At 37.1% G+C, this 15,094-nt stretch overlaps 2 protein-coding genes and 1 long non-coding RNA gene across 14 annotated transcripts; 1 reads left to right on the top strand and 2 right to left on the bottom strand.

The window, feature by feature from the left end:
• Positions 1–2,168: 2,168 nt before the first annotated feature.
• Positions 2,169–6,174, bottom strand: LOC117619774 (cell division protein FtsY homolog, chloroplastic). Of its 5 annotated transcripts, none has more exons than XM_034349806.1 (12): positions 5,811–6,166; positions 5,618–5,722; positions 5,289–5,362; positions 5,145–5,203; positions 4,860–4,897; positions 4,598–4,718; positions 4,399–4,467; positions 4,224–4,306; positions 3,617–3,685; positions 3,411–3,473; positions 3,137–3,262; positions 2,381–2,493 (listed from the first exon to the last, which is right to left on the bottom strand). In XM_034349806.1, exons 1-11 carry the CDS (start codon positions 6,111–6,113, stop codon positions 3,149–3,151), a joined length of 1,098 nt encoding a protein of 365 aa, XP_034205697.1. In that variant the 5' UTR covers positions 6,114–6,166; the 3' UTR covers positions 2,381–2,493; positions 3,137–3,148. The 5 variants fall into 5 exon arrangements, with proteins under 5 accessions (XP_034205694.1, XP_034205697.1, XP_034205696.1 ...); XM_034349805.1 differs by lacking the exon at positions 2,381–2,493 and adding an exon at positions 2,504–3,056; XM_034349804.1 differs by lacking the exon at positions 2,381–2,493 and having other exon boundaries at positions 2,504–3,262.
• On the bottom strand, positions 4,313–14,320 carry LOC117619775 (cell division protein FtsY homolog, chloroplastic-like). Of its 8 annotated transcripts, XM_034349811.1 has the most exons (8): positions 13,933–14,320; positions 13,742–13,846; positions 13,437–13,510; positions 13,293–13,351; positions 13,014–13,051; positions 12,757–12,864; positions 12,557–12,639; positions 4,313–4,331 (listed from the first exon to the last, which is right to left on the bottom strand). In XM_034349811.1, exons 1-7 carry the CDS (start codon positions 14,233–14,235, stop codon positions 12,583–12,585), a joined length of 744 nt encoding a protein of 247 aa, XP_034205702.1. In that variant the 5' UTR covers positions 14,236–14,320; the 3' UTR covers positions 4,313–4,331; positions 12,557–12,582. The 8 variants fall into 8 exon arrangements, 6 of the variants coding, with proteins under 6 accessions (XP_034205702.1, XP_034205699.1, XP_034205701.1 ...); XM_034349808.1 differs by lacking the exons at positions 4,313–4,331; positions 12,557–12,639 and adding an exon at positions 12,086–12,320; XM_034349810.1 differs by lacking the exons at positions 4,313–4,331; positions 12,557–12,639 and adding an exon at positions 12,151–12,320 and having other exon boundaries at positions 12,757–12,877.
• Positions 10,819–11,823, top strand: LOC117619780. The gene is made up of 2 exons (XR_004584615.1): positions 10,819–10,996; positions 11,481–11,823. It is a non-coding gene; the product is annotated as an uncharacterized LOC117619780 (long non-coding RNA).
• Positions 14,321–15,094: the final 774 nt, after the last annotated feature.

Genomic DNA, 15,094 nt, shown 5'->3' with positions numbered 1-15,094 from the left:
TAGAAAGGTGATTAAAAATATAAAATACAGAAAAAAAAAAATTTGATAGAATTAAAGACATCATTAAATAAATGTTTAACATATAGTAGCATTTAATTATAGGGAGTCACAGCATTTAATTATAGGGAGTCACTAGGAGTTCTTTCTCTCTCCTTCAATTTAGAAGCTCCTAGAGATCTCCCTATTTTAAGAGTTGGACAAGGAGCATGATTGGAGGTGGATTTTTTCAATTCATCCTTAAATTTTAGCTAATGAGGTGATTTATGGAGTCCATTGCAAATGCTCTTAGAAGATGCTCCGTGTCGCGAGTTAGGTTAGAGAATCTCTTTTTTGGTTTCCTCGGTCCGTGTAACTAACATATTATTTAATTAGAAGGGACTAAACTGTTCTTCAGGTCAATCTGAACCCTTCCTTTTTTAAATGAACAAAAAATTTTATGGTTGATATTCTACTTGCGTCCAATTAAAAGGCACTTGTACATGTCTACGCTTCCAGGGAGACATATCAGAATAGCATCAATCTCATGTTTTTTCGAATTTATTCAGTTCAAAATATGTGTGGTCTGCTATAAGATAGCTAGTTGTGGGCTTTCGACATAAAAAAGCCTATGCTTGAAAATCCACACTTTTGACATCGAAGATTCCGTAACGAGTCTAGGCACTTAGCAGACGAGTAGGCACTAAGCAGACGAGTAGGAAAAACAGAAAAATGCTATGACCGAAAAAGTTAAAAAAGGTAGCATTAGAGAAGATAGAAAAATAGAAAAATGCTTAGCGGCATCGCCATGGGTTTAACAAGTAGGTGGGTCAATAGCCAACGATCCTGAATAAATACCTCCTGTGCTTTGAATCTTGCCACGCTTCACCCAAAGAAAAATTTCTCCGCCCCACTCCAAGCCAAACATGGCAAGGAATCAGTTTTCTTATGTGAGGATGATTAATTTTCAGTTCGTGAATCATCAGCAGCAGTTGTTGATCAACTACTTTCCAGCACAACAAACCAACCCTCTGAATATGATTCACCATTGCATCTTTGCCTTCACCATTCCCACTGCCATGACGCTGGTCCAGGTGCGATTTCCAGACCAACTTCTCTTCCAAACCAACCCTATACTCATGCTGCTTATGTTGTGTAGCGTCATTGCTTATTCCTTGGCCTTCAGTCTCGAGCTGCTCCTCAGGGGCACTCCCCATGCTGACGTAGTGCGCCCTCGCAATTGGTCCATTGCGTCTGGCTCGCTCTCCGTCGCTTCACTCTTGAGCCTTCTCTTGTCTCCACCCTCCTCCTGGCTCTGGCTGCCTCTCCTTTTGTGCTTCTTGCTGCTCACCCTGCTGGTTTTCGCCCCCAAACTGGTGGATCTTGTGCCTCAACTCCCTTCTCTGTTTCGCCGCCGCCACGACCGCCGCGTGAGGAGGCCTACAACACTATTACCACTCTAAGCAGCAATCGTGGGGGTCCCGCTATATATTAAAAAAATATAGAACAAAAATAAGATAGTTCGTCTAATGGAAGATTTATGCTGGTGGTTTGCTAAGGGACTCTAATGGAGCATGGATCTGTGGGTTCTCTACCGATATTGGGATTGGAAGTATTAATGAGGCTGAGCTATGGAGTCTTTTTAGAGGTTTTGTTTTTCCTTTGTCAGTTTTTTTTTTTTTTCTCGTGGTCGAATGATTTATTTGTTTCTTGGTATTGTCATTATAGATATAGACTATAGTTTTTTGTTTTTTGTTTTTTGTTTGGTTTTGTTTTTGTTTTTGAAGAATTATACAAAGTGAATGTTTCCTAAAGGCACAATTTCATTCCATTTAAACAAGCCCAAACGACCCATCAATATTTAGCGAGAACCGCAACAAAGGCCATTTATTTATGAGATATTTAGTCATATACCATAGAGAACCTTCAAAAAGAGTATAAAAAAGACCATAGAGAATCTGCAAAAGGAAAAAAACTAATAGAAAAAACTCAAACCTGCAAAAGGAACCTAATCAATCTATGGTTGCTTTTAAATCAGGAAATCCATCCCTACTATATGGCACTTTTTGGGAACAACATATGGTGCATAACTATTTTCTCAAGTCCTCACTATATGGCACTTTATGAGAACAATGGTTGTCGTTCATTAAAGGCAGAAGACTTCAGAGTAAGAAATAAATAAACCTTCACAATTGAAAATCACCCTCAGGATGTTACTCCCAAATTACTTGATTACAAGATGCGGATGAAGCGTTTGTGAATTGTTACATGAAAGAGTATCACTTGCGTACTCAAACCTTTTTCAAACATCCTACACGTATGAAGTTCGCTTATCATAGTTTGCCAACTAGTTTGGGAAAATATTGTTGTTGATCGGTTGCCCTTTGAAATCTCCTCATCCATCAAATCAATAAAAATAAACTCATTGTTTTGGGGATATGGCCCATCTTTTCCCTTCTCATCAACTTCCACAACACCATCTTCATGAGAAGAAAAGTTCCTTGACCTTTTTAACATCTAAACAACAAAGCATAACATAACAAATTAATTATATGTGTTGGAATTTTAATTAAAATAAATAATGGAGGAGTAATTGTGGCTGGCAACTTAAAACTCATTGCTCAAACATGCATTTAGCAAGGAAAACGACATATCACACACTTGTCAGTGGTGACATGATTTCCATTGTGTTCTCTGAGACGAGAGAAATGTTGATACACTTTCAATTCAAGTGCAGAGCAAGCCATCAATTCAATCATAGATTTCTTAGTGCCATATGAAGGGTTAGAACCACGCTTCAATCCTGTACAGCAGCAACCGCCCTGCAGCTCAAGGCTTCACAACTTTTGCATCAATTTTAGTCGAGTTTCATCCAACAGCAGCAATATGATACCGGAAAGTAAAATTGCCATGTGAACAGTATGCCAGTAATATCCTGATCATCTGAAGACTAAATGTGTGGTTCGACGTGTGAAGTTTCATCCTGACCTCATTTTCCCCAATCAAATTAAATAGTTGCTTATGTGGCTGGACAAGGACCCGCCGCCAGCACACACAGATTTAAGGGATTGTGTAATTCTCTACAGGGAGAGAAAAGCATCTGATAAAAATCCCTAACATCTGGGATCAGAAGGACATAGTCAATTGATGCGACACTCACCATCCTTTAGGGTTATGAAAATATGGCATTAACAAAGGCCTCTGCATCAAAGGGTTGGAGGTCTTCTACACCTTCACCAACACCCACAAACTTTACAGGGATGCCAAGTTCATTTACCACACTGACCTAAAATAAAATAAGATACAATCTTAGGATTAGTGAATAATTTGAAAAGAAAAGAAGAAGATTTGAGCCTTGGAATAGCAGAAGCTATGCCAACATATCAATTCATGAATAAATTGAAAATGATATGGTAGAGAAGACTTGAACCTACCACGCAGCCACCTCTAGCAGAGCCATCAAGTTTTGTCAATATCAAACCAGTTATCCCAACAATCTGTCACAATATTTATAATTTAAAGAACCAACACACTAACAAATTTATTGTGGAGAAACAAATTGCACAAAGAAACAGAATCAATCAATAATCTATGTTCTGACAAAAGTAGAATAATCCAGGAGGAAGGATAAGAACATTACCTCATTGAATTCTCTTGCTTGCGGAAGCATGTTTAAACCTGTCGTCCCATCCAGAACTTGTAGGATCTCCTGCATATTTTTAAAAGAAAAATATTAGGCACATAAACAAAATATGGTCTCACAAAACAAAATGTAAGAATTTGGAAGAATAACTAAATATCTCAACTAACATGATCAAAGAGAGAGACCAGCTACTCTTTGCAATCTTCAACAATCATATAAAAATATGGTAGTGGCAGGCATGAATAGAATGATTTACAAATCAAAGAATTGAAAGAACCAGGTGCCATTGTGTCACAAATAGCATAAAATGGAGTATTTGAAATATGGAAGTATAGATTTAATGCATAGAAGTAATGAAGATGCATGAGAAGATAACAGTGAAGCATGTGGCACATAAGTTCCCAACTTTCTACTCTCTAACAATATGATCCTTTCATAAAGCATACAGTCAAATTTCACCACTAACCAAAAGGCTTTAGAGCATGACATTATCAAAGAACATGGTCTACTCAGAATTATTCTGTTCAATGGGAAGTGTGCATTCCCATCCTTAGATTGACGCATTTTATAATAGAAAGATCACAAAAAGCATCCAACAGCTTACATTAGGAGCGCCAGGAATGACTTTGCTCACAGCTTTCTTACATGCAATCAACTCTTCCATCAGGCTGTAATTAGTGTGCAGACCTAAAATTATAAACAAAAGGTCCAACTGCAAATTAATCAGCTAAGCTCACAATGTTAACAGCTAAGCCAGGAAGGTTTTCCAACAAACTTACGTCCAGAGGTGTCACATAAGACAATATCATACCCTTGTTCTTTCCCTCTCTTCACAGCCTGAGAAATAACTATTCAGAAAGCACTTTAAGACTATATGTCAGTAGTTATACCATGTCAATTAAATTCTTATAGACAAAACAAAACTAGAAAAGGAAAGCAAATACAAGTTCATCCATCTCTTCCATTTAAGTTCTCTACCTGATGATGCTTTAGCCTTCTCTTTTTCAGCCACAACAATCTCACACCCCGTCCTCTCAGCCCATATCTCCAGCTGGTCACAGGCAGCTGCTCGAAATGTATCCCCTGCTGCCATCAGTACCTGGCACAATTTCAAACCACAATGCAGTTTAGACCAGAAAGGCCATGAAATAGGTATGCTTTTCTTGGATCTAACCAGTCTCTCATATGCTTCAAACCAATTCAGTGCTGTACTGACAATGAACAGATGACAAATTCTCACCTTGGCCCCTTCCTTCTTCAATCTGTAAGCCAGTTTTCCTGCATGAGGATAGTTTATCAGATCATCGTCAGATTTATGGGTCCTTAACCATTATACCGCAGCATGACAATAGTTAAAAAGTATATTAAAAGAAAATACTGTGAAGCTGGATTTATATAATGGAAATGTCACTACGAATTTTTGCTTAAAATTCCCTTAAACTTAAGTTCTGCTCATTTCCAGTAAAATTCCCCCAAGAATGCATGCTGTCAGATTAAATGGGTTGGATATCAAAACGTCTCTTACCAAGAGATGTTGTCTTCCCACCTCCATTAACTCCAACAATCATAACCACAGCTGGTTTCCTGATAACACAACAAAAACTCCTACATTGAACATAATATCAAAAAGAAATTGGCAAAAATTCTAAAACTCAGAAAAGGTCAGTACCTGTATCCAAGTTGAAGTTCAGTTTTGCTCCCTTTTGTAGTTAACAAATCCAGCACACTCTTCTTCAATGCTTCCTACAAACAACCCAATTCAGATACCACCACATTACATTTCACGCACACAAATATAAACTACGAGCATTCCATTTGATTGCTCAGAAAATTCAGGACACTCCACTTAAGCTAATTTTATTTACCTAACTATGTAGTATGGGGCTAAGTTGGGTAATTTTTGGAGCCTAAAATCATAAAATTTCATTTTTTTTATAAAGGTTCAAATGCTGCCAATGTTGCTATGAACATAAAGGGCTTGTCAATTGTTACCATTACCTTTATCTCGCTTCCAGATTTCAGCTTCCCAGCTACTATGTCCTCCCTCAAACTTTCCACAATCTTAATTGTGATTTTTGGACCAAAATCTGATACCAGCAGAGCCTGAAACCGAAAACAACAGAAATAATCAGATTTTCCACGAAAGTTTTTATTTTCTCGAGGAAAAAAAAAACAGGGAGAGAAGAAAAACCTCTTCGAGTTCGTCAAGGACTCGATCCGTGTCAGCGAGATTCCAGTAGAGCAAGAGCTCGTCGATGACGGCGAGATTATCCCGAGTCTTGGAGAAGCCGGAGAAGAGCTTCTCTACGTCGCTCTTGGCTTTCTCCTTGATAAGCCTTCCGAGCCGGGTGAAGAACCCGGTCTGCCCGGCCAAGCATTCGAACCGGGAAAGTTGGGGTCGGGTCGGAGCTAGCAGAAGGCGGTGGTGTTGAGGTGGTGAAGGTTTGGAAAGTAGTGAGAGACGAGGGAGGGCCGAAGGCAAAGGCGAAGCCATTGCTGTTGAGCTCTGAGAGCTGAGTATCCCAGATATCAGATAATGAGGAAAAGTTTGCAGCGGGTCTTATGTGTTGGCGCCGTAGACAACGACGCCGTATTGAACTCAGCTCCCAAAAACAAAGTTAGGGCATGTTTGGTATTCTACTTAGATCCATCCTGAAAACTGTTTTTTTTTGGTCGAAATCCATCCTGAAAACTTAGATCCATTTTTTCAAGAGACATTCACATTTAATCCTAGCATGTGCGGTCAATACTTTTTCTTCGTCCAACTATTAACTTGTGTGTTTTTTATATTTTTTATATGATCGATATTCTATTCTAAAGGGAAAGAGAGGAGAAAAACTTTCCTGTAACGGGATGTTAAAGTAAGCATTCCACATCAATATCCATGATCAATTAACTCTTGACATCTGTCAATTACTTTTCACATTTTAATTTTTTTTTTTTTTAGTGCTGCTAAACGAATTTTAAAATTAACTGAGTACACATTTTAATTTAAGTTAAATCAAAATATAAAATTAGCATGTTATAAGATTTTAAAAGACTTTAAAAATCCAAGTGTATACAATTTAGATTTTCACGAACTTTTAAAATGCATATTAAAGTTTGGGTATATTCAATCCAAACTTGTTCGAATTTTTAAATTGTCCACCTAAATATGAGTGTATGTAATTTGGACTTGAAAAAAGTCCAAATAAATTTACCTATATTCAAAAGGTCATAGATTTGGAAGAATTTAATTTAGTGTTGCATTTTGGAGAATTTTTAGGGTTTAGGTATAAATAATAATAAAGGCCAACATAAGTCTAACCTCCACCCAAAAGATTTCATACGGTGTTTTAGGAAGAGAGTGTGACTAAAGTCTATGCAAATATATCTGAATCTATAACAAAAGTTCATATAAAAGTATGGAAATCTATAATAAAAGTCTATACAAGTTTTATAAAAATCCGGGTAAAACCTAAAGGAGCTATAAAGTTCTAGGAAACCTGTCACTTAATAAAAATCTTTCAAATCATATATAATCCTAATTCAATACATCCCCTAAGTAAACTCTAATACTGTATTCTTGATATGTTTATAATTCCGACATGACACGAACTCGACACGACATGACAATCTTAGTTTGCTTTTTCTTTTATTATTTATTTATTTATATCAATCTTTTTCCTTCATAAATAGACCACTCCTCTTCCAAGTCTCCCCAAACATGGTAATGAACCATTTTCATTGAAGCTCTAAATCGATCGTTATCCAACATTTTTAGAGCCCCATTTAGGTATTGTGATTGGAAATGCCCTTAAATGTGTTTTGACTAGAGTGAGTGTCACTATTGATCTACTTGAATTAAATGTCTCTCATAATTGGAGTTAAGCATAAAAGAGGAGTCCACAAAAAACAAAACATAAGAATCCAAGAGAATTTTTGCACCAACAATAGGGTTTTTTATTTTTTTATTTTTTTTTTTCAACACCAACAATATGTAGTTTTTAGCAACGAAAATTCTAATATGCTGTGGCCTTTTAGCAACTTCAGGGATGTTTCTCGAACACCCACCGCCACCGCGGTTTTCGTAAATAGAGTGAAAGGGATGTCAACAGAACCACGACCTTATTGCCAATCCCCCACACACGTCACTTGTTGATTTGCCTCCCACTCCCACCCTTTCCTACACCCCAGCAGCAGCAGCAGCACTTTCCATGTAAGTGCAAGACCAAAATGCGTTGTGGGTCTTTATCGTTTTCATCAAACCAAATGTAGTCAAAAAAATAAAAGTGTCTCACAACATTGACGCTGTTCCAGGTACGATTTCCCCACCAACTTCTTGTTATTATTAGAAAGGATTTTAAATTTTAAATCGTTTTATTTTTTATTTTTATTTTAATTGTTTCTTTATTATAGGAGTTACAAATTGTTTAATTTTTAGTTTTTATTTTCTCTTCATTGTCTATCAACTTTTTTGGTTAAATGTGTCTAGCGGTTACGAGTATTAGATGCCTATAAAAGGCCTCTCCTCCTTCACATTTCGACGCACTACAATTAGATTTCTCTATTCTCATACTTTCATATATTTCATACTTTCTATATTATTTTTGGGCAACGGTCATATGACTTGAAGTTTTCTATCCGACTGTGAACATGCTCATAACGGACCTTAAGCCTGAGTATTGGGGTCGTATCTTGGAGTCTTATAAACTGTCATTACCTGCACGTAGGGAGGCTACAAAGGCTTTAGAACAACGTCTTTGACGTGCTTTCACTATACCATGTTTGCTTTCTTACTCTTAACATATTCTATTTATTTATCTCTTTATTTTACTTTACTGTTTAAGCTTTATTTTATATATTATTTGTATCTAAAGTTTTTGTATAGGAATTTTATAGAAAAGGAAAATACTTTTTCTTTTAATTACAAAAGTTTTTACAAAAAAGAAAAAAATCACAATTTTTAATAACACTTCTCTTCCACACCACCCTATACTCATGCTACTTATGCTGGGAAGCGTCATTACCTATTCCTTGGCGTTCAGCCTCGAGCCGCACCTCCTCTGTGGCAGGGCAACTCCTCGTGCTCGCAATTGGTCCATTGCTTCTGGCAGTACTATGAATGTTATCAAGTCTCACTCGCTTCACTCTTCGGCCTTCTCTTGTCTCCACCCTCCTTCTGGCCCTGGTTGCCTTTGCTTCTCTATTTCTTGCTACTGACCCTACTAGCTTTCGCAACTAAACTGAAGCCTCTTGTATAATTTTTACAAATTAATTATAGTATTATGGGAATTTAAAAAATTCATTCAAAGCTTATCTCTGTTTATTTTGAAAGTAACTTTGAAAAGTAATCTAGAAGCTGCTTTTAAAAGCTGCTATCAAAATGCCATTGTTTTTAACATTTTATATCTCATTTGTTACACTCACACATGACTGTCTTAACATGGACTATACTTTGATACTGTCTTGACTTGATCTAAATTTAAAAACAATTATCTTGCATTTGATGTATGCTTGGACAAGAATTATATATATTTTTATTTGAATTTTATTTTTCAAAGTATACATCTTATTCATAATATATATATATATATACACATATGTACACATATTATAAATATTATATAAATATATAATATACATGTATATATGTATATTATAATATATATTAAATAAATATATATACATATATTGCATATATTATATATACATATAATATATATATATATATGTATATATATATATGTATATGTATATTATAATATATATTAAATAAATATATATACATATATTGCATATATTATATATACATATAATATATATATATATATGTATATATATATATGTATATGTATATTATAATATATATTAAATAAATATATATACATATATTGCATATATTATATATACATATAATATATATATGTATATATGTGTATATATATTATAATATATAGTATAATATTACTATATGTGTATGTGTATGTGTATGTGTATATGTATGTGCAAGGATTGAGATATGGCCCGGTGTATTTGCCGATATATCGAATCGTAATCCAACATGTAAAGCAGGCGCAAAAATCGTAAATATAAAAGAGAAATCGTATGGCTATGGGTTAAACTTAACAAGTAGGTGGGGTCAATTGCCAACGACCCTGAACGTTAAATACCGTCCGACACCCAGAGAAAAATTTATCCGCCCCACTTCAAGCCAAACATGGCAATGAATCATTTTTCTTATGTGAGGATGATTAATTTTCAGTTCGTGAATCATCAGCAGCAGTTGTTGATCAACTACTTTCCAGCACAACAAACCAAACCTATGAATATGATCCACCATCGCATTTTTGGCTTCACCATTCCCACAGCCATGGCTTTGGTCCAGGTGAGATTTCCAGGCCAACTTCTCTTCCAAACCAACCCCATACTCATGCTGCTTATGTTGTGTAGCGTCATTGCATATTCCTTGGCCTTCAGCCTCGAGCTGCTCCTCAGGGGCACTCCCCATGCTGAAGTAGTCCGCCCTCGCACTTGGTCCATTGCGTCTGGCTCGCTCTCCCTCGCTTCACTCTTGAGCCTTCTCTTGTCTCCACCCTCCTCCTGGCCCTGGCTGCCTCTCCTTTTATGCTTCTTCCTGCTCGCCCTGCTGGTTTTCGCCCCCAAACTGGTGGCTCTTGTGCCTCAACTCCCTTCTCTGTTTCGCCGCCTCCACGACCGGCGGCGCGTGAGGAGGTCAACAACACCATTACCACTCTAAGCAGCAACCGTGGGTCCCGCTATATATTAAAAAAATAGAGAAGAAAAATAAGATAGACCGTTTATTGTTAATGTATTTCCTGGGCAATTTTCTATTGCCCTATATTTATGTAATGAAAGTTAAGGGTTTATTGTTTTTCCTTTGTTAGTTTTTTTTCCTCATGGTCGAATGATTTATTTGTTTCTTGGTATTGTCATTATAGAATATAGTTTTTTGTTTTTGTTTTAGAAGAATTATACAAAGTGAATGTTTCCTAAAGGCACAATTTCATTTCATTTAAACAAAGCTCAAACGACCCATCAATATTTAGAGGCAACCGCAACAAAGGCCCATTTATTTATTGGCAAACTCAGCAGAAAGGAAAAGGACAAAATGGTCCCTCTCTCTCCTCCAACGACTTTCCTCTGGTATTGTTTGTATCAAAACTTTAAGGAACATTCAGACCAAAAATATAAAAAATAAAAAATTTCAGGAACATGTCACCGAAATCTGGTCACTCTTATACCCACAAGGTGCTTTCCTTCAATTTATCTTCCGTTTTTGGGTCAAATTTTTGATTTTTGATTTTTGAACCAGGATTCAAAGATGGGATGTCTCGAATTTGAATCTGGGATTTGAAACGTTGAGGCATCCTTCAGGTATTTCTGTATTCTCGAGAGGTTTGAAACTGGGTTTGCAGGCTTGGTGTTCTTGAAATGTTCTGCCATTCAGGGTTCTTTAGTGTAAGAGTATTGGGATTCAAACTAGTTTCTTTACTTTATAAGCCATTTCACTTCCAATCTAATAGGGATTACATACTGAGAAAACCCTTTTGGAGGCAAGGGTCCATGCCTGTTTCATATCATGGTTTCTATTCTACATTGTGTTTCTATTTATCTCTACTAATTCAGTTTACTTGTGATATACCTAACAAGTTAATATAAGCAAATAGCTAACCACATATATATATGACCGCTGGCTCTTCGATTTTGTTTTTAACATTTATGCAGCCATGATTAAGACTTTAAGCCAAACTATTATATCTAATGCATGCTGTTGATGATAATGATTTTTCATTTCATTTTTCCAAAATTTCATGTAAATGGTGCATGAAGTCATTGTAACATGATTCTGGCAATGCAGGGAAATAACTAAATGACACTCCGCGGATGCTAACTGATACTGGTGACGTTCCTGTTCAAATGGAGTCGGAGATGACAGACTGATGAATGTCATAAGTGAGTCCGTACGTCAAGCTTGTTATGGAACAGGTAGGTTATTATTTCTAGAAGCTTCCAATTGAAAAAACTACTGCAAGTATTGATCTTAGGGAAAAAGAAAACAGCGATTTTAGAAGATTTCATTGGAAAAACTATTACAATTCTGCTCTTCTGTTTCCAAAACTCTCCTTGTTCTGTTGGTAGAATAAGTTGCATTTATAGTAATGCCCAGTGGACTGAAAACTGGAGGAATTTCTCCTTTTTAATCACTTATTTGCTGCAGGCTTATGATTATATATCACCAGTTTTGTACTTCTCTGTTTGGTAGAGATGAATATTATGCTCACCTAGCTTGATAACTCTGAGACCACCTTTTGCCATTTGCCTAGGTTATTTTCTAAAGTTGGAAGTTTTAAACCTGAATTCACCAAATCTTGATAGATCCCTGTTCTTTTTCATTGTTTCTAAATTGTTAGTGTAACATGATGTGCTTTCAAAAGCTTACCCTGATACTAAATTGTTAGGGAAATAACTAAATGACACTCCGCGGATGCTAACTGATACTGGTGACGTTCCTGTTCAAATGGAGTCGGAGATGACAGACTGATGAATGTCATAAGTGAGTCCGTACGTCAAGCTTGTTATGGAACAGGTAGGTTATTATTTCTTGAAGCTTCCAATTGAAAAAACTAGTGCAAGTATTGATCTTAGGCAACATATTTCTTCTCTTCCTCAACGTCGCCGCACATATGGCTCTCCATCTCTGCCGCCGCCGAAACATTCCAATTAGGTGCTTTTAAGTAAAAGGTATTGATTTTCTACTTGCCCTCTTTTGGGTTTTCTGTTATGAATACTTGAAGTGATTTTTATGTGAAAGTCTCTTCTTTTGTCTTTAGAAGCTGACAAGGGTTCCTAACATGTCACTGCACCTCAAACTAGTTTATTTGTAAAACCCTGCTATTTTATGTTGATCTCTGGAAGGTTTTCCAACAAACTTACGTCCAGAGGTGTCACATAAGACAATATCATAACCTTGTTCTTTCCCTCTCTTCACAGCCTGAGAAATAACTATTCAGAAAGCACTTTTAAGACTACATGTCAGTAGTTATACCATGTCAATTAAATTCTTATAGACAAAACAAAACTAGAAAAGGAAAGCAAATATGAGTTCATCCATCTCTTCCATTTAAGTTCTCTACCTGATGCTGCTTTAGCCTTCTCTTTTTCAGCCACAACAATCTCACACCCTGTCCTCTCAGCCCATATCTCCAGCTGGTCACAGGCAGCTGCTCGAAATGTATCCCCTGCTGCCATCAATACCTGGCACAATTTCAAACCACAATACAATTTAGACCAGAAAAGCCATGAAATACTCTTTTCTTGGATCTAACCAGTCCTTATATGCTTCAAACCAATCCAGTGCTGCACTGACAATGAACAGATGACAAATTCTCACCTTGGCCCCCTCCTCCTTCAATCTGTAAGCCAGCTTTCCAGAATGAGGATAGTTTATCAGATCATCATCAGATTTACGGGTCCTTAACCATTATACCGCAGCATGACAATAGTTAAAAATTATATTAAAAGAAAATACTGTAATGCTGGATTTATATAATGGAAATGTCACTATGAATTTTGCTTAAAATTCCCTTAAAGTTCAGTTCATTTCCTGTAAAATTCCCTTAAGAATGCATGCTGTCAGATTAAATGGGTTGGATATCAAAAGGTCTCTTACCAAGAGATGTTGTCTTCCCACCTCCATTAACGCCAACAATCATAACCACAGCTGGTTTCCTGATAACACAACAAAAACTCCAACATTGAATGTAATATCAAAAAGAAATTGACAAAAATTCTAAAACTCGGAAAAGATCAGTACCTGTATCCAAGTTGAAGTTCAGTTTTGCTCCCTTTTGTAGTTAACAAGTCCAGCACACTCTTCTTCAATGCTTCCTACAAACAACCCAATTCAGATACCGCCACATTAAATTTCACGCACACACAAATCAACTAACGAGCACTCAATTTGATTGATCAGAAAATTCAGGATCCTCCACTCAAGTTTGTTTTATTTACCTAATTACGTAATATGGGGCAAAGTTGGGTAATTTTTGGAGCCTAAAATCATATAAATTTTTTTTTTTTTAAAACCTAAGGTTCAAATGCTGCCAATGTTGCCATTACCTTTATTTCGCTTCCAGATTTCAGCTTCCCAGCAACTATGTCCTCCCTCAAACTTTCCACAATCTTAATTGTGATTTTTGGACCAAAATCCGATACCAGCAGAGCCTGAAACCGAAAACAACAGAAATAATCAGATTTTTCACGAAAGCATTTCTTTTTTCTCGAGAAACAAACAGGGAGAGAAGAAAAACCTCTTCGAGTTCGTCGAGGACTCGATCAGTGTCAGCGAGATTCCAGTAGAGCAAGAGCTCGTCGATGACAGCGAGATTATCGCGAGTCTTGGAGAATCCCGAGAAGAGCTTCTCTAAGTCGCTCTTGGCCTTCTCCTTGATAAGCCTTCCGAGCCGGGTGAAGAACCCGGTCTGGCCCGCCCGGCATTCGAACCGGGAAAGTTCGGGTCGGGTCGGGGTTACAAGGAGGCGGTGGTTTTGAGATGGTGAAGGTTTGGAGAGGAGTGAAAGCCGATGGAGAGACGAAGGCAAAGGCGAAGCCATTCCTTTTCAGATATCAGATAATGCGGAAAGGTTTGCAGCAGGTCTTCTCATGTGTTGGCTTGGCGCCTTAGACGACGACGTCGTATTCAACCCTCAGTTCACCATAAATAAAGTTACAGCGTGTTTGGCACTCTTCTTAAATAGTATCGTTCACCCAAAGACCAAAGATGAGGACCTGTAAAGACCAACTTCACCTCAGCCATAGGATAAATCCAACAACTCAAAATCTTTAACAAATTAAATAGACTCAAATTAGACCTGTTTGAAATTGAAATACCCACCCGTTTTTATTTCTGACCCGTTTGAAATACTCACTTGTGACTTGTAATCCAACTAGCACATTACGAGCCATCACCATCAGTGAATTCTACCCAAAAAAAAAAGAAAGCCAAACCCAACTTGTGGACAATGCTTCTCCGGTCAACTCGTGCAGCTCCCGTCATTTTTGCACTGTGTGAAACCAAAGCCGAAGTTGCTGTCCAATTTCCGAGGCTTTTTTCTGTGCCAAAACTTCCGAGCCTTGGTGTACAAGTAAAAGTAAAAGACCCGGGTGCCAAAACTAGTGGGAAAGAGGCCTTCAAATTAGTTTGACCAAAGCAGAGCGTGTTAATCCACTTTGGGAATTTATTTTTTTATTTTTTTAGGCCAATCGTTGGGATGGGGAGGGGGATATCAGTTAAATCGGTTCTCTACAAATTTTTGCCAATATCAAGCATCGAGATTGGGTGCCTTTTTTTTGGGGGGTGGGAAGGGGGAAAATTGCTACCAAACCACCGCAGCTAAACCCCATTGGCTGCCAATTTGGGATTGCTGTCATTTTTTTAAAAAGTAGCTTCTGCTGTATTTTGAAAATAATTAG

Source organism: Prunus dulcis, chromosome 2, assembly GCF_902201215.1.
Source record: "Prunus dulcis chromosome 2, ALMONDv2, whole genome shotgun sequence".
Taxonomy (NCBI): Eukaryota; Viridiplantae; Streptophyta; class Magnoliopsida; order Rosales; family Rosaceae; genus Prunus; species Prunus dulcis.
Note: the sequence above shows the minus strand (reverse complement) of the source record. Positions and strands in the feature narration are given on the sequence as shown.